General features: G+C 35.1%; 4 protein-coding genes across 6 annotated transcripts; 2 read left to right on the forward strand and 2 right to left on the reverse strand.

Annotated features, from left to right (window-relative positions):
- The first annotated feature begins 155 nt into the window (after positions 1 to 155).
- On the forward strand, positions 156 to 3,046 carry LOC409672 (pinin). The gene is made up of 5 exons (XM_006565544.3): positions 156 to 469; positions 818 to 1,010; positions 1,091 to 1,264; positions 1,329 to 1,623; positions 1,697 to 3,046. Exons 1-5 carry the CDS (start codon positions 309 to 311, stop codon positions 2,227 to 2,229), a joined length of 1,356 nt encoding a protein of 451 aa, XP_006565607.1. The 5' UTR covers positions 156 to 308; the 3' UTR covers positions 2,230 to 3,046.
- A 4,073-nt stretch (positions 3,047 to 7,119) lies between these two features.
- Positions 7,120 to 19,605, reverse strand: LOC726200 (paired box protein Pax-1). 2 transcript variants are annotated; one of them, XM_006565543.3, is made up of 3 exons: positions 18,728 to 19,605; positions 9,036 to 9,653; positions 7,120 to 8,502 (listed from the first exon to the last, which is right to left on the reverse strand). In XM_006565543.3, exons 1-3 carry the CDS (start codon positions 18,744 to 18,746, stop codon positions 8,018 to 8,020), a joined length of 1,122 nt encoding a protein of 373 aa, XP_006565606.1. In that variant the 5' UTR covers positions 18,747 to 19,605; the 3' UTR covers positions 7,120 to 8,017. The 2 variants fall into 2 exon arrangements, with proteins under 2 accessions (XP_006565606.1, XP_006565605.1); XM_006565542.3 differs by having other exon boundaries at positions 9,036 to 9,680; positions 18,728 to 19,602.
- Positions 19,606 to 21,158: 1,553 nt separating this feature from the next.
- Positions 21,159 to 22,787, forward strand: LOC726244 (snRNA-activating protein complex subunit 3). The gene is made up of 5 exons (XM_026443306.1): positions 21,159 to 21,432; positions 21,502 to 21,688; positions 21,747 to 22,019; positions 22,116 to 22,360; positions 22,466 to 22,787. Exons 1-5 carry the CDS (start codon positions 21,242 to 21,244, stop codon positions 22,734 to 22,736), a joined length of 1,167 nt encoding a protein of 388 aa, XP_026299091.1. The 5' UTR covers positions 21,159 to 21,241; the 3' UTR covers positions 22,737 to 22,787.
- Positions 22,389 to 25,623, reverse strand: LOC100577493 (transmembrane and TPR repeat-containing protein 4). 2 transcript variants are annotated; one of them, XM_016914582.2, is made up of 10 exons: positions 25,578 to 25,623; positions 25,277 to 25,502; positions 25,019 to 25,202; positions 24,761 to 24,940; positions 24,216 to 24,676; positions 23,764 to 24,144; positions 23,596 to 23,703; positions 23,355 to 23,496; positions 23,171 to 23,285; positions 22,389 to 23,092 (listed from the first exon to the last, which is right to left on the reverse strand). In XM_016914582.2, exons 1-10 carry the CDS (start codon positions 25,600 to 25,602, stop codon positions 22,773 to 22,775), a joined length of 2,142 nt encoding a protein of 713 aa, XP_016770071.2. In that variant the 5' UTR covers positions 25,603 to 25,623; the 3' UTR covers positions 22,389 to 22,772. The 2 variants fall into 2 exon arrangements, with proteins under 2 accessions (XP_016770071.2, XP_006565604.1); XM_006565541.3 differs by lacking the exon at positions 25,277 to 25,502 and having other exon boundaries at positions 25,019 to 25,089; positions 25,578 to 25,617.
- Between the last annotated feature and the right edge of the window lie 420 nt (positions 25,624 to 26,043).

A 26,043-nucleotide genomic window follows, 5' to 3' on the forward strand; every position in this document is an offset into this window, starting at 1 on the left:
ATTCAATCCTTTCATTTCTATTATTTTTTTTTTATTCTACAAATTTATAATAAATTTCAAAATATTATAAAATCTAATTTTTTAATATTTAAATTTGTCCAATAATATAGTATATTTATTTGGCATCATAAGAAATTTACTAGAAGTATGATCTATAAGCGCAAGGAAAAATCCCAAGACTTATCGATTTGGAAAAAGGAACGAAATTGTAGGTGGCTCCACGACAGTAATGCGGTTCGACAACAATTGTTGTAGTTCATTAAATAAATTTGTTCTACGATTTTAGTGAAGATAAAAAATTAAAATACATGAGAAAATTAGATACACAAGAGGCCTGGGGTGCCGAAAGGTTAGAAGCGCAATTAGAAGCTGCTCGAGATGGCCTCCGAGGACTCGATCGAAGCATTCGAAAAATCTTGGGCCGGGATCTCCCTGATGGAGAAAACGGTCCGCTACAACCTCCACCAAGGTTAAATTATAAATTTACTTTTACACAACTTTAAATCGTTGTAGAAAAATATTATATTATAAAACATATATCTTGTTCGATGGTTTATTGAACTTCGAATGAAACACTGTTGTCCAAAAACATAACCTATGTTGTATTTGGAGTTTCTACCATTTTATTAAATTATACGTACATGATCTCACTTTGAAAGTATAAACATTTTTTATTTATAGAAATACATAATACGTAAACTTAATAACAATAAAAATTTTTAAATTTCTTTAATTTATTTATATAACCTTATTAAAGAAAGAAAGAAAGATTGTGTACATTTGTTGATATATTTTTGTGCATTTATATATGTAATAGATTATCACAAAAAAGACCATTACAAGAAGAAAGAAGACGTGTCATATCAGATTTTGTTAACAATGAATTACCTGGTGGAAAAAGAAGATGGCAAGGTTCAAATGGAGAACCAAAAACAGTTTTCAGTCGATTAAGTGCACGTGTACCTTCTAATAATGATGATAGTGCTGATGAAGATGATAATGTAATTAAGGTAGGATTTTATATATTACAATTTATTCCTTTTCAAATATATCATTTTAAATCTTGTTATTTATTAAATATTTATTTTAGCCAGCAGTGTCTTCAAGAGTAATAGCAACTCCAAGAGAAATTCCATCTAGACAGGAAGTTATTAGACGTGAAAGAATAGATGAACGTAGCAGACAAAGAAATAAACGAATGTTTGGAGCTCTTTTAGGTACATTACAAAAATTTCGACAAGAGGAAACTAAATTGAAAGCAAAGGTATATTTTTAATTGATCTAAATAATATTTTATTTTATATTTATAAAAATAATGGTTTTCATAGGAAGATAAAAAGGCAGAAGTAGAGGCAAGAGTAGAAGAAGCCAGAAGAAGAGAAAAGGAAGAATTACGACGAGAAAGACAACAATTATTCTTATCACGAAAACGACAATTAGCGGAAGTTCGTGCTTTAGAAGCAAAATTGGCGCGTAGTCGACAATTTCAAGATTGGCGCGCTGCGCAATTACCACTTGCTTCATTTATTAAAACGCGTGCTCAACCTTCTATTTATTACGTACCAAAGCGTAAACATCCTCATACTGATGTTTTGTTAGCTCAATCGGCAAAAGAACTTCATGGTAAGTACTTGAATAACGAGTAAGTTATATAATAATCTTTGATAAATTATAATTAAAAAAAATTGAATTACAGAGGAGATTGAAAGAAGGGAGAAAGCATTAATAGAAGAGTTAGAACTTATAGAAGTACAAGTAGGTCTTGGAAAACATCAACAAAATTTTGATGGATCTACAACATTAAATACAACAGTGGAAGTTCAACAATCGACGGAAGAAGGAGAAGAAAATCGTGATCCAAATCCAGAAAAGACTTTAGAATCGGAGAATAATGAACCAGCTGATGTTTCTATGAAGTCTGATAAAGAAGAAATCTATGAAAATACAAATGATGTAGAAAAGAAGGAGGAAATAAAAGTAGACGAAGCAAATTACGATAAAGATGAAAATTTCGACAAAGACGAAAATTTCGACAAGGATGAAAATTATGACAAAGATGAAAATACAGACAAAGATGAAAACTATGATAAAGATGAAACCTATGATAAAGAAGAAACTTACGATAAGGATGAAAATTACGAGAAGGAAGAAAACTTTGAAAATACAAATGACATTGAAAAAAAGGAAGAAGTGCAAGTAGACGAAGTAACAAATGAAAATAATGGCTAGTATTAAATGTACTTACAATGCTTGTACATATTCCGTACATTGAATGGTCCAACGAAGAAAAATATGTTTTTCTTATACGACACTTTATGCGTGCAAATGAATTTTACAATTTTCAAAGGAAAAAAATTTCACTTTTTACTTGTTATCATATAGATATAAATTCATTCCCTTCATCAAACTACATACTCATTTTTTCATCATGCATCAAACGAAGGATGTTATAAAGATTTCTCTTAGATGTAAGAAAAATCATTATGATCAAGAGTAGTTGCATTTCATTGGAATCCCATATTTTTTAAATGTTATATATTTGTATCATGGCTGTTGTAGCATATTATTTAAATAACTTCCATCTTGTAAGTAGAAAAGAAGAAAAACCTGGTGGAGAAATAAGTATGTCAATGAACTTTCATTCATCAATTCGATATATTTTTATTGAAAAATTTATGTAAAATAGTTATAATTCATTATTTTCTTTGTATCAGTATCTATCTTTTAATACATATACAAAGAAGAGGAAGCATTGAATAAATTATTTAATGCTTTACATATATGGTAGATTAAAGTGTAAATTCAAACCTTGAGCATATCTCTTGGTAAAATAGCATAGTTTGAACTCTGATGCAGATTTATATATCTGTGTTTTTTTAATCGTACACAACATAAATACATATTGGAATAATTAATACAAATATTAAAAGCGGGTAACTTTTCTTCGTAGCAATATTAATGGATACTTGTTACATAAAACCAATTTGAATTCATCGTCATAATAAAAGTAATTTTTGTTTTGACTCTTTAAGATAAATAAAAAAAAGTCAAATAAAAGAATAAAGAAATTTTTAAACAAATTAAATATAAAAAAAAACCCTTTTACAAAAGCATGTACTTTTTTATTCAATTTTTACTTTATAGCATTGGCAGCATTCCTAAGAAAATTTCAGTGCTAAGATTTGTAAAAGGAACATCTAGAAAGAAACGAGATTAAGCGTTGTAATTTGTTAAGTAATTTACACTTAGAATGCGGTTCCAAATCTTTGCCAGCGAATTCTATGGGACTTTCTATCTTTTCTGTGATATTCAAAGATAGGAGGGGATGGCATGAAAGGGGCGTTCCGCCATGCAACCTCGGAATATGGCTAATGCGTCTCTGCTCCGACGTCTTTCCTCTTGCCCTCTCTTCTCGGACTTTGGTAAAATAACTGCTAAGAACGGTAAGAAAATAAGTTCTTTAATAAAATATTTACTAATATATAATCTAAAAATAAATAAATAATTATCATCTAAAAATTAAAATCAATTGTGTAATTAATCGTCACGAACGATTAAGAGTGATTGATCCACTTGTGCAGCTATAGTAAGTAAGTTCAAACTTATAATATAATTTAATTATAAAAATATATAATTTATCTCTTATAATAAAATATATATAATTATCTCTTATACTGTAACAATATTATAATATAGGAAGATAAATTTTTTTTTTCATTATTAGAAATAAAATCTTCCCTGCTCAATTATTTTACATTTTAAGGAGTAAACAAAGTAAATGTACATGACATTTCCTCGTACATTATTCAAAATTTATCCATAGAAATAGAAAAAAAAGAAAATAGATTAAAAGTAAGGGACGGCGACGCTCGACATCGGATAGCGCAGAAGCATGAAGCGTGCGACGCGACGCGTCGTGGAGACATGAGAGAAGCCGACAGGGGCTAGGGGTCTGCGAGCTATTTGTACACCGAATGGAAAACGCGCTTCGACTCGCCTCCAGACGAAAGGAATATGCTGGACCAAGAAAACGGGACGTTTTCTTAATTATCACGTTCCACTCTATATATTTTCCTTTTTTCCTATATTCCAAATAAAAAATTCCATTGTCGAGAGAAAAGAAGGAAGATTTAAAACGAACAACCATGAATCGTAATCGATGTTTATCAAAACCAAATTGTGATAACGAATAAAAAACTTGAATTAAGTTTGAATAGTTAAAATTTAAATAATTTAAATTATTTCGATTTTTTTTTAAACAATCGAAATAATTTTTGCGAAGTAAAGAAAATAATTCTCTCGTAATTATATCTTTTTAAAGTATCGCAATAGTTTTAGATTTCTCAAAGTATGAAAAAAATTGTTCCATCATACCATCGTACCAATTACTTTACCTCGTTCTCGAGAAATTGTGCGGCTCTGACGTCTGATACAGCATCTTTTCAACCACACCGAAATCTCGGCTCATTAATCGTGCTTGTACTCTTCTAATACATTCTATTCTATTCTAAGCAGAGGCAGAGTCTGTTCCCTCGCAGAGGGTTTATTTAACCGTTAATTTATTAGCGTATCTTCGTCATGGCGTAGCTCGTAATCGAGCGCGACGGGGTTCGCGAGCACAGCGTGCCGCGGAAGCAAACATTTGCTACCAGAAGTCGCCGTATTTTAAACGGGGAAAGGGTTGTGACAATGGTCGAGAACACCTTTATCTCACGGTTGAATTCTCATCTTCGCTGGAAAATCGTTGACCGTCTATTTGGCGTGGAAATTTATATCATCCATTCACGGCCAATGTCCACTCCTCTGATATTAGATGCTGAAACAATTTGACGAAGTTTGTAAGTAACTGAATACATTCGAAATAAATTATATCTATCTATCCTTTTTTTTATGAACTTACCTCTATTTTAATTAATAGCTCCGTCCAAGTATTATTACATATACTTCCTTTTCCTCGTTTTCGGAAAGGATCGGCTTATGATGAATTTTTCAGAAAGGAGGAATTACGACGATCAAAAGAACTCATTCTTCCTTTCTTTCTCGGTTAATAAGAGCGACGTTAATGAGAACATGGAAAACCGACACGGAACGAGAAGAAGTCGGTTCCAAAGAAGTCGGTTCCCCGTGAGTAGGTTTTGTCGCTCCTTTGACTAGGGAGTAATAGAGTTCCAGGGCGGAGTATCTTACCGCAGAATGGAAAGGGGATATTCGTATTTCAAAGGGACAAACGGTTGTGCCGCAACGGTGTTCATTATGTTGTACGCGACTAAACGTCACGAGAAAAAACACGGTTGTAACGCGTACGTCATCACCAGAGCTGATGAACCAGCAAGTTTTCTACGCTAGTGGAAATATCGCTTATCGGATTATTGTCACTTTAAAGGATCGAGGATGGCATGATTCGAGAAAGGAATTAAAGAATTATTTTTATTTAAACGGGATACAATATTGATTTTTATACGATATTTAAACGACGATACGATGAATTTTATAGAAATGGCGTCCGAGCGGTGTTTAATATCATCTTCCATTGGAAAAACTATCATTGGTTATTTTGGCTGAGACCCGTGATGCTTGAAACGCCGAGTGGGTGTCTAATTTCGTCGAAGAGGAGGGATTTCACGCTCGATCAACGCTGATTGGACAGCGCCGGTCCGTTTGCTTTTATAACTCGGTGCTTTCATACATGCGCGCGCGCGCGAGCGGTTGCTTACACAAAAGGCAGCATGACGCGTGCTATTATTTACTCCTTTATCGAATAACAACTTGAAAATTAATAGAAAGTATACGTATAACATTTATTATTTCATCGTAACTCTTGTATACAACTATCCGATCACTCTTTTCTCCAACAATTATTATACCGATCTTTCAATTGAAATTGAAGAGGAAACGAGTTACGTAACAATTATCCCATTAATTGAAATTTAACCAATATTAGTTGAAGGAGTCGTTATATACTTTCTTCGAGGAATCATTGTTCCTGTGAAAAACAAGAGGAGAAACGATTTATTTATTAAGTTGTAAGCTGCTTGTACGCGTTAAGAACGATATCGTAGCTCATTAAACATTGCACGCCCATTATCTTCGGTTACAGAGAAACGCTCTTGATTATTCGGAATGGAAGCATCAATCAACCAGTCCAACTTATCGGCAGTTACGCGTGAATATTATAAGACATTTAACAGAATACGTAAATGTCTAACTGTGTAACGGACAATAAATTTCTATCCATCGTGTCAGCTACTTTTTATTTTACGTTTTACGACTGTGTCATTTTTCTAGATATACGTTCCACGCGTTTTTTCATTCGTCGCCGAGGTCCGAAGTCGACAAAGAAAAATCGATGGAACGACGATTGGAAATTATCTTCTTTTCTGCAAAAACCCTCGATAATAACCGTAAGATATAATATATCGTTTCAAACAATTAAACTTGGATTTTAATTTCAATTTGCACACTTTGAACGCTTCGATATAAATTTCAATTGAAAATTTTTCTCGATTTCGATTTCGAATCGATATTGAAAATATCCGTTCGATTATTAAAACTGCTCAGATTGTTCCCTTTTTTGTTTTTTTTCGCGATGGTTTCTTAACGATGATTTCTCAAGTACGTATTGCGTCGATCGTTTCTGGAGCGTCGATCTGAAACTGAATACACAGCTTGTGCTTCGATCGATCGGAAACTCGCGATTACACGAGCACATGGACAACTAAATCCCGATAATTTTTCACGCTTTTTCATTACTTCTGGATCGTTGCCTCTCAAATGGACTTTCCTTTTGCTTCATGGAAGTCTTGGTAATTACAAAGATCACCGCGATAGATTAACTTCAACTGAAATACTGATTTGTATTATCGGCTTTCCTGTTTATTCGATTAATCGTAAAAATCGTATAAATTTTTCATTCTCTCCGTTAAAATCTTAATAAAGTTATAAGAAAGTTATAACAATGATGCAAGTAACGATTACACGTTTATTCGTGAGGAACCGAAATGTGTTTGAAAAACGTGCCAGAAAAGAACGAAAATGTAGAGAATAACTAAAGTATTTATATTTTTGAATTATTCATCGTGCCAATTGAGTCACGAGCTGAGAAATTGTATTAATGTTGAAACGTGGAAAAATTTTAATCGTTTATTCTGTAGTTTAACAAAACTTAATTTATATAATTCTTACCTCATAATTACCTGTTTGTCGTCTCTTTGAGGTACCTCGTCTCTTGATCTCGAAGAACGACGATGGTAAAAAAAAAAAGAAACATAATTTTGTTGTTTAACTTGGAGGAAAATATATATATTTCCCAATGACAAAAATTGCATTTCATAAAAAAAAAGCATAGCAGAAGACTACAGTTGTCCTACAATCGAGATACGATTGTACAAATTTATCAATTAAATAACATCGATAACGTCCCGCCGAATCGTCGAGAGAACTTTTTAACTTTTTTTCCGATCTCGCTTGGCTGGGAATCAATAATTCATTCTTTAACATTATTATTATTATTATATCATTAAATATATACGCAAAGATCGAACAAACATACAAAAAAAGGAAAACGAGCTAAAGGACTACTCCTTAAAATGAAAAAAAAAAAAAGGTGTTCGAGTAACGTGCATATCATTTGAAAAAGTTTCAACAATCTCGATTATCTTCTCTCACAGTCCGTTATACGAATACATAACAAAACGGTAGAAATTGCTTTTCTTTATGGCACTCGAGAAAAGGCACTCTTGGCAAAATGACGATAAAAATATATAATACTGGTGAGATGATGTATCATTTTTTCGCCCAGGCCAGCTACACATCCCGTACTTACTTCATACTTTTCTCCATTCCTTCTTCTACTCTCACGATCACTCTTAATAATTTTTATCTTTCTTTCTCTTAATTACATATCGATTTACAAATTTGATCGATTTTACTCGTATCCGATTGCAACCACTCTATTCCACAATCCAACGATATTTTAGTCTTTCCACCACTCGCGTTTCATCGTTCTAACTATATAATTTCAATTACAAGGACTAGCCGGTTGACTGTTGGTCGCTGATGATTGCATCATGATGGACTGTACGGTGAGGACCGGCGATGTGGTCGCCGCCGGTGTCACGCTGTCCGAATGATGGTGATGGTGATGATGGTACAGAGCCGACGCGTAATACTGCTGATGGTGGTGATGATGGTGGTGCGGGTGATGGTAGCCGCTGGTCTCCTCGTTGTTATTGTTGCTGGCAGCGTTGTCGTTGCTCTGATGGTGATGGTGATGATGATGGTGACCGTGATGGTGATGATTATTGTTAATGGTCGCGCACAGCGGAGAGGTCGGCGAGGGGGATGATTGGGAATTGGTCAAGTTGCAACCGGTGGCCAAAATGTCGTGAACCGTGTGGGGACTGGGCCACTGCAGACCGGCCGAGGTGGCCGTCTGATGGCCGATACTGGCGTGGATCGTTGTCGGAGACGATGGTGACAGCTTGCCAGGCGTCGTCGGCCCAACTGGAAACGCACCGGTACCAAATTGGTAGGGAGAGGTTCGTTCGAATTCGATTATTCAGTGCTCGTATCAGGATGGAAGAAAGAGACGCGACTGTTGCCTGATATCCCGCGAGCTTGCCGCTAGAACTGAACGCACACTTCAAGTTGCACCGGTGGAAAAAACGAGTTGTTCTTTTTGGGCGGGTCTCGTTTTGCGTTTCCTCTCTGTCGTTCCGAGAGGGAGAGAGAGAGAGAAAGAGAGAAAGAGAGACACGAGCAGAGAGGAGGTGTACATCTACTGTTCTTCCACCAATGTGTCACGTACCGTGTTCGTGGTAGGTTGGCGTTTCGAGCAAGAACTTTCTTCGAATACTAATAATCACAAAATGACAGAAGAATCGGCAATTGATAGATTCTTTCTTCTCTCCGAAAATGATTTTCTTCGACGTGAAAACTGTGAAAAGTTCTCGCTCGAAGAAGAAGAAGAAGAAGAAAAAGAAGAAGAAGAAGAAGAAGAAGATTCGTTATTGAGCGTGATCATTGATACTACCAACCTTGATGATGATGATGATGATGATGATGCGTTACAGCGGGTGGCGGCGTGGCGTGATAAGGCGTCGGTGGATAGGGGACGGGGCAAAGGGCGGCTCCGGCCGCGGCCGCAGCCGCGTACAAATGATGATGATGGTGATGATGCGCCGGGTGATGGGGATGATGATGGATCGCGGTCGCCGCGCCAACTTTGTTCCTCAATATCCTCGAGATGCTGCTCACCGATGGGACGTTGTACTTGTCGCACACTCCATCGGACAGCAACCGATCCCTGATCTCCCAAGCGAAGATGCCCGGATCCTTGAGCTTCAACTGTTTGATATACTGGACAACTTTGGGGGTTGTTACCCGGGGTTTGCTCCCCCCGATAGCGCCGGGCAGTATGCTGCCTGTCTCGTGGTAACGGGCCAAAATCTTGCTGACACAACCATGGCTGACTCGCAGCTGCCGCGAGATGTCGCACGGCCTGATCCCCAGCTGTGCAAGCTCCACTATTCGCAATCTGACCGCGTTCGGCAAGGGTCGGCCATTCACGAACACACCCCCTAGTTGGTTCACCTCGCCGTATTGTTGTTGCTGCTGTTGCTGGTGGGGTTGCTGCTGCTGTTGCTGCTGCTGATCTGCACCGAGTTCGCTCGCGTTACTCTCTGTCCGTAAAGAGAAGATCGAAGGGTAGATTAGGATTTTTCGATATTAGTAGATATTAGACGTAGAATGAATCGGAACCAGTCGAAGAAGAAAAAATGGTCGGGGCTTGGGTTAGTCTTTTTTTTTTATAGACGTGGTTGATTACAGCGCGACCCTCTGGGTCCATAAAACTCTTAATAAATTTCGGTCTCATTCGGTCTTTCTGTTTAGGGACACGTGACACCCTGATTTTCGATTTCGTAGTTTGCGGGGAGAGAGAGAGGGAGAGAGAGGGAGGGAGGGAGGGAGAGAAGCAAAAAGATATTGATTTAAGAAAATTCGTCTCGTGGGGGAAAGCATAAATTTTAAGGATTAGTTGGAACGTAAAACGAGCGAGTAATCTCGCGTCGATTCGACGGGGCTAGGCTACTAAATAACGCGACGATAATATACTTCGCATCGGAACTTACACCTGGCGCTAGGGTTCGTTTTAATGAGATGCAGATGTATGTCGCTCGCTCGCTCCTACTCGATCGAGCACGGCTGTAACAACCCTTAATTAGCGAAGCAATGCCCTAGCAATTGCCTCTAACTGCGTTCCAAACCCACCTAAATTCCGTTTGCCGGTATGAAAAGACAACAAGCCGTTACGAGAATAATAAGGGGTCTATCTTTAACTCGGGAACGATGGTCGTGCCTTGTTCCGACTCAGCGACTACGTTAAATTTCCATTATCCGAGAAAATTCACAGATACGCCTACACGAAAATAGATATTTTTCGGGCAGAAAAATATCGAAAATGACTCTATATACAGAGAGAGATTTAAACAGATCGACGAGTAAAGAATCGAAGAATTTAATGATCCGTCTATCGCTCGAACAGATGGTTCGAGCATCAAAAACGTTACTTAATGCGTTCGAACATCTTCCAGGTCTTTTGATGTCGAGAAAAGATCGAATCCTCGTGTTTCTCTTTTTTTTTTTTTTTGCATCTATTTGAAGAGGCTCGAAGTGGAAATAGAGATGGTGAACGGATATCCGTGAAGGAAGCACGAGCATGTCTCCCGAGGAACGCGACTTTCCCATCCGCGGAAGGGGGAAAAATTTATGTGGCTCTCTCGTTTCTCTCCCTTCGGTTACGTCGGTTTCCATTCCCTTCTCGCCGTTTCTCCTTTCTGCTCGCGAAGCGGCAGGCCGACGTATGTACACACGCATTACGGAGAAGAGGAATAAATAAGAAAACCGCGGCAGGAAAGGAGGGCCCTACGATGCCTCCGTGATTCCTGGAAGAAGAGTTTCGTCGCCGACGCCGCCGACCGTAGAGACGCGTTTTTGCGCGGCCACCGGCCACCATTTTTTTCTCCGTCCCCTTTTTCGACATCCCCTCGATCTTTCTGTAATGGCGGCTTCTTGGCAGAGGCGCGAAACACGCGCCCTTTACGCCACATTTCAACCATCAACGGTGTATCGATGCGAGGGAAGCTCTCGACGATCGAAATAATTTCGTACCTGCTCTTTTCTTTTTTTTCACTTTTTCCAATTATTGGAATGTACGAAGATTTTGGGGATGTTTCGATTTAAATTTTCTAATCTTTTGTCATCTTGATAACATTTTGATTCCTTAGAATCGTTATATTTTTTTTTTTTTTATTAAATTTTCACGAATTGAGAAGATTTCTCAATTTGTCCATCGACGGTTTATAAATATTTTCTTAAAAATTGAATCGAGAACGGTAGCGGAGGAAAACGGTTGAATTGAAAAAGTTTCAATTTGAAGACGAACGACGAGGCGATTTTCCAAGAATCACCCCGCTAAAAGGAGCGGGTTTTTCAGCGGATCGCCGTTTCGTGGAACGACCCCGACGTGGCCCGTTAAACTCCAACGATTTGGACTTAATGACCCGCGTTACATTAAAACTCCGTCTTTTTGCCGGCGAACCGTTCGATCGCGAAGGAGTAGCGCGGGCTCGTTAAACGGGAGACAAGCCCCGTAGTTTATGCCTGCCTCTTGTCGGCTCTCTTATACAGATAAGTAATTAATGAGGGGATAAACCGCTTGCCTGATAGATTTATAATTACGATGAATTTCCTTACTTTCCAGGAGCATCTGTCCGAGCATCGCCTTTACAAAATTATCAACACCTCGCGAATCGCGACACATACGCATGATGAAATCGAGTGAAAATTTTTCACTCAATTATTATTTAAAATTACGTGAGATTAAAAATAATATTTCCACCAACCAGATATTTATTTCCAACGATTGTTATTTTCTCTATCGGGATAAATAAATCTTTTTTCGTTTCCCTTTTTTTAAAAATATATATTTCGAACCAAATATTTTTTTCTGTCCCACAGGTATTAATCTCCTCTGGTCTTAAACGACCTAACTCTAGAAATCCAATAAGGGTCGGCAATAAATTCTCAGCGATATAGGTTTCTCCCCGAGTCTCCCAACTCGTAAACCCCTCTCGATAACAGGAACGAAAACATATTAATACGGCGAGACAGATATATCCGCGATGAACAATGAAAATTTCGGACAAAAGTTGCGGGGATAAGACGAAAAGCAAGGATGTCCCGAACGGGAAAGGGATCTTCCCGGTGCCGAGCATGTGCGCGCATGCATGTACGCGTGCACCGTTCACCCTCCTCCTCCTCGGTGGATACGTGTATTACACGCGTGTAAAATGACTACACGCGTCGGGCCCTTTGATCTCACCCATTCATCACCGCGTGGCGGAGAAAAAGTCTAATAATATTGCGTGCACCGCGACGTTCACGCGCGTGTACGCGCGTGAAATAGCCAGATCGCCGGTTCCACGTGACGATCCGCAAACGTATGGGTCCACTCGATCTTGCTCGATTCTCCAAAAGATACGAGAGATTCGCGCGGACGGGAACCAGAGAGGGATGAAAAGGGAAAGGAAAGAAAAAAAAAAAGAAAATGGAACGAGGAGAATTCAACGAGCAAGATTTCAACGAGACTATTCGTATCCGTTGACAGACGAATTTATCACAATAGAGGATTGTACGAGAGAAACGATGGAAGTCGAATACTCGATCGAAATTGATAAAGCGAATCGTGTAAAAAATGATATAATCCGTCCAACTGTAACCATATGAATATATTTTGCGACAGTTGTGTTCGGCCGACGATCAATTTATCAAAAAATGGAGGAGCGGACGAAAGATACATTATATCCTGCTCATCTCGAAACAGTTCACGCGTGAATACCCAGTTGATTCGTCGCGTTCAATTTATATCAATTTATAAGAAGAGTTTCGGGGGAGCGTGCGTTATTCGCGTAAAACGGTCCACCAATTATTTTTCGGCGGCATTTCATGTTCCTTCTTCATCAAGGGATTAAGAAGAAGACGATAAAAAGCAGGGAACCGTGGCGGGAGGGAGGGAGGGGAAGCATCGGCTAATTTGGTAGCTGGAAATTTGCGAAAACGATACCGGGGAGGCGGAACAAATTGTCGTGGATAAAAGGACGAGCAAAAATTGCCCCCGTTGGTATAAGTAGAAAAGTTGAACGGCGAACGCGCGAGTCCGTGATGTGGGCGTATACCGGACGAGTGATGGATGTCAGTGTCACCCTCGAAAACACGTGTTCCGCTTACATAGATGCCCGAAACGCGACCAGTGTTTGTCTACCATTCTCACTCGCTAATTATCGACCCCTGTCCTGCCTCCCTTTGTCGGCCTCCGCGGCTCCTCTCTTATAGAAACGGATCTTTTCCTTTAATTTCCTCGCTGGTTCTCCCCGCCCGGGAGCACATGTCGCTGATTAGTCCGCCGCACAGATTAAAGCTCCTTAATTTTCCACCAGTTGAAACGATTCACCATCCATCCGCCACGAAATCCATCCAAATTAAATCAACGGAAATGATGGTTGACGATGGTGGATCCGCGTAGCCGGTTTCGATTCGCGAAGTTGTATCGTGGAACGAAAATTATTACAGCGTGAATCTTGGTATATTACAGCCAAGTATATGAGATACCAAGTGAACGCACGAGATTTAGATTTATATAACACGTGTTAAATGTTATATCCTGAGGACGTTTAAAATAGTCCTGTCGTATTTCATCATTATTTCCAGCGGATTCATAACCTGGGTACTGGCCAAACCAAGTCAAGAGAGAAAAGAATCTCAATAATTTGGATTAAGTAATCTAGAAGCTGGCAGTCTCTTAATCGAATTGTTTATCGCGAGACGCGAGACGCGCGTTATGAAGTTGTTAGAGTGCAAATATATAGTGGTAAATCATCCATCGCGTTATCGCGAGCGGTAAATTGACTCGCGAAATATATTTTTCGCGAACTCTTGGGGGGAAAAAATTGTCGTAGGCATCGAAAGAAATTTTCGAAATTTTTTCTCAGATTACCGCATCTATTTATAAGCGTGAAATTTATGCAACCCGATGCAGTTGGAAATTAATTATACGTTAATCGCGGTATTTTTCACGATAACCGTTTGACCCCATCGAACATAGTTTCATCATAGCTCCTCCGGATTTCTAGACGCGTATGTTGAGCAACTCAATTAAGATGATTTTCAATCGCAAATCGAATCCCCCTCTGCTCGTAATATATAAACGTGAAAACCTATAATTAATTTTTTGGAAAAATCGAGTCATGACGATCGTCAAAGCGACGCTTCTTTGTTGGTTTATGCTCCTCGTAAATGTCCACCCCTTTTGAGCTTAAGTTACCAGCCCATAGTTGACTACTCTGATCGTTTAACGAGCGATTCGAAACACGATCTTTTAAATAAACGAGTCCACTCGTTAACTTGTTCCTTATTCGTGCGATGTAAATTATTTATTGGAATAGACGGTTCTAAAGAAAAAAAAAAAAAAAAAATCGGATCTACAAAATTTCCCGCGCGAATTTCCAATTCCTTTTTCCTTTCCCTGCGCAGAGACTGTACCTTTCCTCGTGCAACCTAAAATACACCCGTGCAAAATTTATCTCGCACACGCGTGTGCGTGAGCCCGTCTCACATCTGGAATACGCGATGACAGTGGGACCGAAATATATTCGATCGACGAACAAAAAACGCGCCCCGTCGAAATTTACGTTCCCTTTTTTCCCTTAGATCTTTTAACCGTGACTTGATATTTCTTAATAATAAACTCGAACGTTATTCGATATCCTTTTTCGGAATAATTAATAAAAATAAGAATAACCTCTTTTTGGAATTATTTTTTTAAGAATAAAATTTCTCCTTCCTGTGAATCAATGTTAACAACGTTCCTTCCCCCAACGATGTCTAATCGAACACGGGGGAAAACAGGATCGAGAGAGTTAAGATCCCCTAAGAGAAGAGCGCTAAGATGAATACCGAAGTAAACGAACGGCAAGCCATAATTGAAAGCATCTTCTGTGCCGAGACGAAAATTGCTACTCGACTTTGAAACGTTATAGAGCCGCGACAAGTTTTTGGGATGGGCTATTAGAAGAATCTCCTGTGGCGGTCCGCCAGGATTTTGAATCACGAGACGGGTATGCAAAACTTCACGTCCAAATCGTGCAAGTAATAACTTGTCAACGATACATCGTTTCGCCTTACGATCGTTGTTTGTGAATGACTGTACGCCGTATCTAATAATCCATACGATACGTTCCATCTTGCCATACCCAAATCGTCGTGCAATTACATTTTCGTATTACATGTTCGAACACGAAACACAATACTTTCTCATCCTTTTATCTCCTTTTTATTTTCCTCTTCGATTCATTCTTCGTATTTCCTGAATCCCCAGTCAGCAATTTCTTACCGATCTTTCGTGATAATAGCTGTTCGGCCGATGTTGTACAGTTTCCAAAAATACGAGGCCGATAAAGGCGCATCGAAGCGTTGCTTAACAGAACTATAAAAAATTATTATCGTTTCTTACGTTTCTGGTAATCTACTTATTACGTACTTCGCGATATCGTGTCAAATTGCTTAAATTAGCTTTCACGTTCTCTAGGAATTAAGATAAAGATAATTTTAAATATTTTCAGATAATCGTTGTATCTAATGTAATTGTTTTATATTAACGTAAAAAAAAAAGAATAATAATAATAAATAAATAAAAACGCTGCAATAATTCGATAAAGTGAAAAACATTGGATAATTGTTATACCTAATTGTTTTACGTTTAAAATAAATAAAACGTTCCAATATTTTACTCCATAAAATGAAACAGTGTTCGAAGTGTTTAGAAGATTTTCAAAGAATTTTCGAATCTCCACAGAGGACCGAAACAACTTCCCTGGGAGGAAGTCGCAAACAAACGATCCCTAGGTAGCTCTTGGGAGAACTCCAGAAGCTAGTACAACTATTTGAACAATCCTCTGTCAACCGGACCCTTTAAAAGCTGGTTTCCTTGTTTAACTAGAACAAACGGTACTAATTGAACGCTAATGAATCTGTAACTGCACGTTTCCTGACAAATGTCAATAATTTCGAAGACTTCGCCCGAATCTTTCCACTCCAGATCTACAATCTGATTTTCCATTTTTAAACCTCGAACACAAAGAGCATTCTTTTTATTATATATCCAAATCGTTTCGTCATCCTCAGCAACATTATAATCGCTAGCTTTAATTAAAACAAATGACACTTCACGATTTTAGATTTCATAAATTCTAAATCGTCTTATTACTTCATTTATCTGAGCGTGAAACACTTTGCCCATTTATCAATATTCATTATTATCTATTATCATCGTACGTACTATCAATTATACTATCTATTTATGTGTAACGTTAACCAAATACTTTTTCAACTTACACGTTCAACAATTAAACATCATCCAACGTATTTAATCGTATTTAATTATTCCCCGATAACACGGTACACGCATTACGAGCATTGTTAAGCACGATTGATGATTTTCAACATTGTCTGCACGATAGCTTTGCGAGGTGGTGCTCGCAATCGCGCAAAATAACAAAGAACCGTTTAATCGTTCTTTACGAATGTGTCGTGACAAATTTTTATTGTCCATCCTATCTCCACCTACGTATATACGGTTTAAAGAAATACTCTCGGTTATTATCTATCTGGAATATGTTTCCAATGTATCGCGTTACATATCGAGGTCTTGAACCGTACATGCGGCTACGGGTGTATTGGTGTCAATGACTTCAGAGACTGTCAACGTCATTGGAGAAAAAAACCAGAGCCCGATAAACAGTGGTGTTTTAAATCACGGACACCATCTCACCGGTTTCTCCATCCGGCTTTTCTTTCCCTCCGATTATTCCCTGCGAAAATTCATCGATTTTCTCTGACCACATGATTCATGAACGTGCTTCATCGTTAATTTTAACTCGTTCGAATGATATCCAACAGTAGTAAATAAAATTTACATTTCAATTGGATTCGTTTTACAATCGAAAAAATGGATTTTTTTTTTTTCGAATGTGTGGGGAGAGGTAAATAATTCTACGATAATTCTTTTTTAAGTTATTTGTTTAACGGATACGAGATATCACATGTCTACTGTGGAAAATTGTTGCAAGGGTAATGTTAGATCTAGGTCATCGGTAATGTTTTACGCGTCACAATAAACGTGGAACGTCGAGATTTATTATCCTACATTACCAAAATATAGGTCATTATGCGCTCGCTTCATCATCATTGATCGAACGTGTCATTTTCCGATTATTCGTTTCCATTCCTCCAATCAACTATATTCTATAATTTATATAATAGAACATTTCGAAATCATATTTTCCTTTCCGTTCAAAAAAAAAATTTCCTAAAGATAAAAAAAGGGTTAATCGAGGAAAAGTTAGGAAGGAGTTATGATAACGTGTATTACACCAAATTCCCTCCGTATTTCCAAACATCGTGGCAACAGAAATACGCAGTTGGATGGAGGTTCACCGGTATCTGATGGCACAGATTATGCTCCCCGAGAAACGTCTGCGAAACAGTCTCGTTAGAACGGTCCACTTCGATATTCGTCAAGTCAGAAAACGTTGCTGACATAATTATTAAACGGCCAGCCTTGTATACGGTTGCTACGACTGGTCGACGAGAGTTTCAGAAGGCGAGAAAAAAGAAGATCGAAAGCAGGGCGATAAGGAACCGAGGAGGGCATCCGGGACCCAGCAAGGTCAAAGGTTGCTGGAGAAATGAGTACAGTAAAACACTTTCTATGAATGGAACGATTCGTAACCGTTTATACCACGCGAATTATTCCATTATTTGTCAATTTTCTCTCTCCATTGTTTCCCCTTAAAATGATCTATTTGATGTATAATTCACACGATTAAATATTTCGTTAATAATATGGACGTTATTTGTCGATAAAAGAGATTTAGTTAATAACGAAAGATTCGAAGGGCCTGCACGATGGTTTAGGTGGAGCTCGTGTTGGTGGATAGATTGCGCCAACCTATTTCACTATCATCCGCGATTTGCGCGAAATTAATAAATGGCGAGCGACGGCGCCACATCAAGATACAACCAAACGCCACGTCTCATTTAATTATAAATTCAATTAGGTCGAAGTTGATTGACATGTCCACACACGTCGCGCACCATCGAGACTCGATCTATCATCTTGCACAATTCGGAGAAGAAGGAGAAAATTTAAAAGATGAAAAAAAATCCATGTCGTCGACATATTTGCAAGAAAATATGCGTGTACGCATATATCTTCGTATTAGCCCGTATTATTCATTCGAGATTTTATTGTAAATAAGACGAGAACAATTCTATTAATCGATTTGTATGATTAACGTGACACTAATTTCAATTATCGATACATGGAAAAAGGAAATATTAAGATTGATAAAAGAATTCTATTTCATTTATTATGTCTATATATATAATAATCCATAATGAATAGAATATAATAACATGTTACATGTAGTAAATTTATGAAGTTTTTAGACACTTCTTAGTTTCTTTTTTATATATCATTCTTCAACAATTCTTCTTCGACTGTTTCAACGACAATAAACAAGAAATAAATTATCAAAGAAGATGAAAGAATTTAGATTATATAGCTATAACTTGATCGTTATGTGATGTATACATAGAGACGATTTCTCACCTAACACGATGGGATCCATCAGGAAGAGCAGCCTTGCATCCGTCGGCTACATGCAACGCGGTTCCTCCAGTTCTTCTGCAAACTTTACTCCGTTCGATACAACTTTTTCTTTATTTTACTTAGCCTATATAAATTAATTTCTTGATTTACTCGTTGTCTTTCGATTTATCGATCTTAGAAATATCTTTTCAATGTTTATCGAATAACCTTATCTGCACTCTGTTCACCATACACCACCGTGTTCTTTCAATTACTAGCATCTCTTTTCGTTTCACATTTTTGATTGTACATACATGTAACGTAACATTCCGCCATACATTTTATAAGATTTTTCGATACTGGGCATACGTATCGAGTGAAAAATGAAATATTAATTCAATTGGAGAAACATCAATAAATCACTAAAGCACAGCTGCAGCGAGCGGAAAAATAATCGACCATCCACAGTGATTCATTCATGCGAAAAAGGCGCGTGAGCCAGGTAAAAGATGGAGAACACTAGAAGATCGAATGGTAGCGAGCATGAAGAACTTAAACGTTCCTCGCCGCCTTCCTTCGTCGTCCTTCATTCACGCGCACTGAAGAGAGACACTGAAGGCGTTCTCGCGGCTGTCGAGGGAAAAACGCGACAATTTAGCGCAACAGTAAATAATCTGGTGCAACGGCGTGCAGGGTACCGTGTCCGTATCCACTCACGTTCTATAAAAAAAGAAATGAGAAAGGAAAAAGGAAACGTAGACCTGAACAAGAAAGAAAAAGAAAGAATGAGTCGCAGCTAGACGAGACGAAAAAAGAAGCACGGACACGGTCAATGGTGCGCGGCTCGCCCTTCGCTGCCTCACTGACTGGGGCGACAGATTTACCAGAGCAGAAATAAGAAATCTCCTCTCCGACTAGTAGCGTAGCCTTTAGAACTTGGACCCCCGTCTGCTTCATGTATATGTTGTCTTACTGTATGTGCATATATTACACACACGAATTAATATAGAATGCGTATCTCATGGTCGAATGCGTGTGCGTGAAAAGACGCACCCACCTACTACTTGTTTAAGCAAACATGATCGTGCATACACTCGTTGCAACGAGAGTGAATAGGAAAGAAGTGAAGATTATAGACGAATAAGCAAGACAGAAGGCAGAGAAACGTTTGAATCTGAGAAAAGAAGATTAAAAGAGGATAGATAGTAAAAATGAAAGAGAAATATATAAGAAGACGTGAAAAGAAAAGGGATGAAAGATGAGAGGGCTGCAAGTGGTCGGTCGACCAATCGGTGGCCGCTCACACTAAAGCTTCGCGCATACTTCTGCGCATCCGTGTGATCGAATATCGAGTACTTTCGTGTAGTTACGCTCTTTTACTGTTGTGTATGTGCGAGTACCCTGGTGCGCACGCTCGACCAAACACGGTCAACAATCACGATGGAACTAGGAGGGAAAGTTAGCCACGCTTAAGAGGCGGAGTCACATTCACACGGACCATTGGCGAAAGCAGTGCACCGTGAGCAAGTCTGGTTTACGCCTCTTCATTGTATACTTTTGTGTCAAGCGTTTATTATCTTATTCTATTTTCCACGTATAGACTCGGCATACTTATTTACATACGCATAGTCTTTTGACCATATTATATTCCTTTCTACTCATGAATTATAGAATCTTGTTTTATTAGATGTATTGTCAATTGAATCGTAATGATGAGACCAAAATTAAAATGTAGTCTTAAAAATATATAATAACTTTATTTATTATGTATCATGAAATGTTTCTACATTAAAATTGTAATTTTCGTTATCTATGCGTCAAATGATATTAGAAGATATAAAAAAATATCAAAAAAAATAATTTGGTAAAATAAATTCTAATTCAAAAATCTCTGTGAGTAATATTTACTCTTCTACTTTATATTGTAGTGACATCTATACTTGGTTTAATGAAACATGTTCTTCTATATCGAAAGTTACGATATATCGATTGTATATATGTTCTTTAAAGTATGAAAATTTGGTTGGCTTTAGTCCTAAGGGAATCAATCGAAGTGGAGGGTTTGTTTGAGGTTAAGTTTAAAAAAAAAAATTAAAATCAAATGTATTTAAATATCTTATATTTATAATATAATTCATTAATAAATATAAGGTACTAAATTATTTTGATAAAAAAATAATAATGTAATAATATAATATTATAAATATCGAGATTAATAAGATACATGTTCTTGTAAAACATTTAAACATAATCTAAACATTAAAAAAAATAGTGAAATTCTTAAGTTCATTTTATATATTATTGATATAATTATTTTGAGTAAAAAAAATGTATTAATAAAATGCATGAAAATTCATATTTTGCAATACAAATATAATTTGAATAAACTGAAAAGTAATGTTTATTTTTCTTTGACATTATATATGTCACTTTTTAATAATAATGATTTTAGATAATTTTATATAACTTCTAATAAATATATTAGAAGAGAATTATATATTAAGAAGAAAGATATTTCTCTAATTTATATACATAATGGATGATGTATATAGACTTTATAATAAGACTGCATCACCAAAAGTGGATATAAAAGAATATTTTGATAATTATAAAAAACTAGTAGCTGATTATTTTATATCCATGAAAAAAGATAAAGATAATTTTATGTCAATGATGGGAGTTGAACTTGCAGAAGAAGAATTATCCATGTTAACAAATTATTGCAGGTTTTTTATCATTTTTAAATTTTAATTTTTTTAAATCATTCTATAATAACATTAAAAATTTATTTTTAGCATTGATAATTTAACAGTGGAAGGAGAAGCTCCAAAATTAGCCAATATTAGAAAAATGAGGAAAAAAGATATATTTGATGCTCAAGAACCAGAAGATGTAGACTTACAAACAATTCAAAAACTAAGACAAAGATTAAAACAACAAACTAAACGACTTCAATATAAATACCAAAGTGAATTATTCATAGTAAGTATTTAATTTAAAATGAAAAGAATATATTTCATATGTAATTTTTATTTTTCAGAATCATACCAAAAAGGAAGGAACATATGAAACATGCGCTGTTCCTGGCCAGGATATTCTTGTTTTTGTTAGAGTTTATCATCCTTTTGCACAAAAAGCAAGAAATGCACCAAGAAAAGAATGTGGATCGTTACGTCGACTAAATAATGTTATAGCTGTTTTAGGATCCCAAACACTTGCTCAATTAAGAGATAAAATATCTTGCATTGCTGATTACAGTATTTCTAAAGAATGTAGTGAGAATTTGGACAATGCAGTAGGACCTATGGCAAAAGTAACTTATTTTGTTTAATTACATTATACAATGTTTAATACATTAATTGTTTCTATATATTTATATTAATTTAAAATACTTTTTCTTATATATTAGGAGTATTACAAATCAGGATTCTTTTTTATCGAAGACACTTTTTATAATGATATGAGATGCTCAACAAATATTGATTACAGTGCAGTAATTATCGATTGGGCACAAAGAAGGCCAAGATTAGGACCGTTCAAAGTTGCTACAATGGAAGATTGTAGAATAGATTCATTATGTTTGAGATTTGGTTTTCCATGGCTGTATAAGCATCAAGGTGGTTGTGAACATTTAATTGTGTTTAGTGATGCTAGGTAATTTAAATGCATTATATATAAACTATTTTTTTTTTTTTTTTTTTTTTTTTTAATAAAATTACTTATTTTTATCTCTTTTTTACGTAATTATGTTATTGACAGGTTGATTAACTGCAATGATGAATTAGCAATATCTGCATATCCACAAATAGTCAGATTAAGACCTATGTCTTCTAAATTTTGCATGATATGTGGTGTATACAATGCACAATGGATTACTATGAAACATGAAAGAATACCACATAATCCTTGTTATTTCTGTGATAGTTGTTTTAAATCTTACAATTATATTGATGGTAAAAAAGTAGGGAATTTTGAAGCATATGCATATCCACGGAATATTGAAGCCGTAAAAGGAAAAATAGATATATAAATGTATCAAATTCTATTTTTTATATTAAAAAATAAATTACTTTATTGAAGATTTCAGAGAGTATAATTTTCTCAAATTTTCATTTGCACTATTTAATTTTGGTTTAATTTCTAATGCTCTTTTGTACATATTTTCTGCTTCATCAAATTTATTCCATCTGTGATACAATACACCTAGATTCGTATAAAACATTGCATCTTTAGGATTTCTTGATATTGCATTTTTAAAATATATTTCAGCCTCTACAAAATTTCCCACTTTTCCTAATATATTTGCAATGTTAAAATAAATAGATGCGTCATTTGGTAAATATTGTAAAGCTTGATTTGCTATTTTAAGTGCATCTTCGCGCATACCTATAAAAAGATATTTATTTATATATAAAATATGTATAAAATATATAATATCGTGATGGAAACAATTTTTTAATATACCTAAATCATCAAGAAGTAATATCATATTGGTCCATGCTCTTCTATGTGTCTTTCTTTGTTTAATAGCAGAATCCCAAGCTTTTAATGCTTTATCATAATCTTTTTGTTCTAAATACTATAAATATATTCATTAGAAATTATGTACTTTTTTTTTTTAAGTTCAAATTATCCTTTTATTACTAACCAGCACACCCAAATTATAAAGACAATCGGGATATTTGTTTCTATGAGTCAAAGCAGTTAAATAACTTTCTTCCGATTCCTCGTATCTTTTTAATGCCGACAAAACAATGCCCAAGTTCATCCAAGCAGTGGAAAAATCTTCCCTAAAATTTACAACTTGTAATTCTAAGTAGAAAAATTCTGATAAAATTAAAATTTTTCATTACTCAGTATTATAAATAATTAAATACAATTAAACTTACTGTAATTCAATAGCTCGTTTAAACAATATCTCTGCTTCTAGATATTTTTCTTGATCTTTAAGTAAATTTCCAAGATTGTTCATAGCTTGAGCATATGTAGGATTTAATCTATTTAATAGATATAAAAATCATTATTTTGCTCTAGATTTTATTTTTATAAAATCTTACCTTAAAGCTTCCTGATATTCATATTGTGCTAATGTAGAGTTTCCAGCATCAGCAGCATTTTTTGCAATATTATAATGCACTTTTGCATTTAATGGACATACATTCAATGCTGATTGAAATAATGTGGTTTCAGTTCTCCATTGATCACTTCTTATCCATGATTTCACAAAAAATAATGAAATTAAAGTTATATATGCTAATAGTAAATATTGCATAGGAATATGATTGCAAAGTTTTTGTAATCCTATAATAAGTAAGAGACAATAACCAGCAGAAGGAATGTATAATGTTCTTTCTGCTAAAACGAAACCAACATTAAAAAAAATATTACTAGCTGGTAGAAATGGAATAACAAGCATTGTCAGTCCCATAATTAAACATCTGTAATACAAAAAGAGATGATTTTCTTATATTTCTTTATCATTTCATAAATTTATGAAATATGTAATTACCTTAAAAATTTGTCTTGATAAGAATTAAAACTATATATAAACATTGCACTAAGTATTAGCCAGAATAAAAGAACAAAAATTATTCTTTTATCATTAGAATTAATTAAAGGTACACAGCCCATTGACCAATCAAAACACAGCCATTCAGGACATATTAATAACCATATATTCAAACAATAAATATAACTATAATTTAACATTCGTAGAAATATATTGGGCATAAATGATGCTGGATTATCTACAGGTTGAAAAATTGGAGCTTTAAATCCCATTATACTGAATCTTAAGATTATAAGTATTAAACCAGATGTAAAAAGTATAAAAAGTCTAATTAGCAATTTCTGCTTTTGTTTAATAAAAGTTTTTACTTGCTCATAAGAAGGTTTTGATACTATGAATGAAATTATATTATATGGAAATATTTTGTTCACTATTATAATATCATATACACAACAAATTCCCTAAAAAAAAGAAAAATAGAATATATATGTATATATAATTAATAATACATTTTCATATTTATTAAAAGAAAAATTATTTTATACCACTGCAGTAATTCCTGTTTCTTTGCACAACATTGCAATTGCAATAAATATGATACAAGTAAACATACTGAGCCATCTATATAATAATCTTCTTGCATAGATTGAATAATAATAACATATAATGGATATCCACATAAATACAGCACATAATAATTCTGCCCGGCCTACAATACCTGAAACCTATGTATTTAATTAAATTAAAGGAATAAAAATGATTTTTTTCTTTAAAAATAAATGAATGCAATTAAAATTACGTACAGCTTCTGTGTGCACTGGATGAACAGCAAACAATGCAGTAGCATAAAATGCAGTTCTTTTTTCTTTTGAGTCTAAAAGTATATTAAATACTGGTAACAATAACATGGAAACAATAGCATGAAGTATTATATTTACTATATGAAAATCTTGAGCTATCATACTTTCACGAAGCCAAAAATGTAATCTACAAACAATTTATTTAAAAGAAAAAAAATATTTAAACATATTTTTTTTGTATCAAAAAAAAAAGAAAAGTACCTAAAAGATAAAATTGTAAGTGGTCTATATGATTTATGACTTTGTTTATGGGTCAGTTTTGTACCCCAAAAATCATTTTTAAATATATCTATTAAAGGAGTAGTTTGTATATCTTCATTATGTACAATAGCTTCAGAATCATCAAATACAAATTTACCATTGTAACTATTAATAAAACATAGAGATAATACAGCAATTATAATTAAGGAAAATAATGATGAAACTTCTGTAATAAAAATATTATTAATGATAATTAATATATAAGTAAATATGAAATCATAAGAATATAATTTTAATTCACCTGGTAATTTTGTTTTTAATAACATTTTTCTATCCAATCACAAAATATATGTAATTTTATATATATATATATTTTATACAATATAACTTTTTTGTCATAAATGAAATAAAAGCACAATTGTAATACAGAATAGTTAAATTGAATTTGAAAATTTAGAAAAAAGCATTAATTTTTTGAATATCTTTTTATATGATTTTATAGATTTTGATTTGCAATTTCAAATAATTAAAGTTTATTTTAATTCAGTTGAAATTCAATAATTTGAAAATTATTTCACATTTTAAAATTAAGTCATAATTGTTATTTTTTAATTCTAGGAGACTGAAAAAAATACAGTATTTTCGCCGATATTATCATCTTGATGTACGTTATAATATTAGATGAGATATTCTGTATAAAACAAATGTATATAAAAAATACATATGAAAATAAAATATATCTATATATAATATGTATATGATATATA

The sequence above is a fragment of the Apis mellifera genome, linkage group LG10, assembly GCF_003254395.2.
Source record: "Apis mellifera strain DH4 linkage group LG10, Amel_HAv3.1, whole genome shotgun sequence".
Lineage (NCBI taxonomy): Eukaryota > Metazoa > Arthropoda > Insecta > Hymenoptera > Apidae > Apis > Apis mellifera.

Bases quoted from the DNA above. Each gene is read 5' to 3' on its own strand.
- LOC409672 (XM_006565544.3), top strand. From the start codon at position 309: ATGAGAAAATTAGATACACAAGAGGCCTGGGGTGCCGAAAGGTTAGAA. The intron at 470-817 runs GTTAAATTATAA...TATATGTAATAG, and splicing joins CCGCTACAACCTCCACCAAG to ATTATCACAAAAAAGACCAT. The intron at 1,624-1,696 runs GTAAGTACTTGA...ATTGAATTACAG, and splicing joins ATCGGCAAAAGAACTTCATG to AGGAGATTGAAAGAAGGGAG.
- LOC726200 (XM_006565542.3), bottom strand. The intron at 8,503-9,035 runs GTTGGTAGTATC...GTGCGTTTCCAG, and splicing joins TCATCATCATCATCATCAAG to TTGGGCCGACGACGCCTGGC.
- LOC726244 (XM_026443306.1), top strand. From the start codon at position 21,242: ATGGATGATGTATATAGACTTTATAATAAGACTGCATCACCAAAAGTG. The intron at 21,433-21,501 runs GTTTTTTATCAT...ATTTATTTTTAG, and splicing joins ATGTTAACAAATTATTGCAG to CATTGATAATTTAACAGTGG. The intron at 22,020-22,115 runs GTAACTTATTTT...CTTATATATTAG, and splicing joins CAGTAGGACCTATGGCAAAA to GAGTATTACAAATCAGGATT.
- LOC100577493 (XM_016914582.2), bottom strand. From the start codon at position 25,602: ATGTTATTAAAAACAAAATTACCAG. The intron at 24,941-25,018 runs GTACGTAATTTT...TTAAATACATAG, and splicing joins ATCCAGTGCACACAGAAGCT to GTTTCAGGTATTGTAGGCCG. The intron at 23,093-23,170 runs GTATATTAAAAA...ATCTTTTTATAG, and splicing joins ATTACTTCTTGATGATTTAG to GTATGCGCGAAGATGCACTT.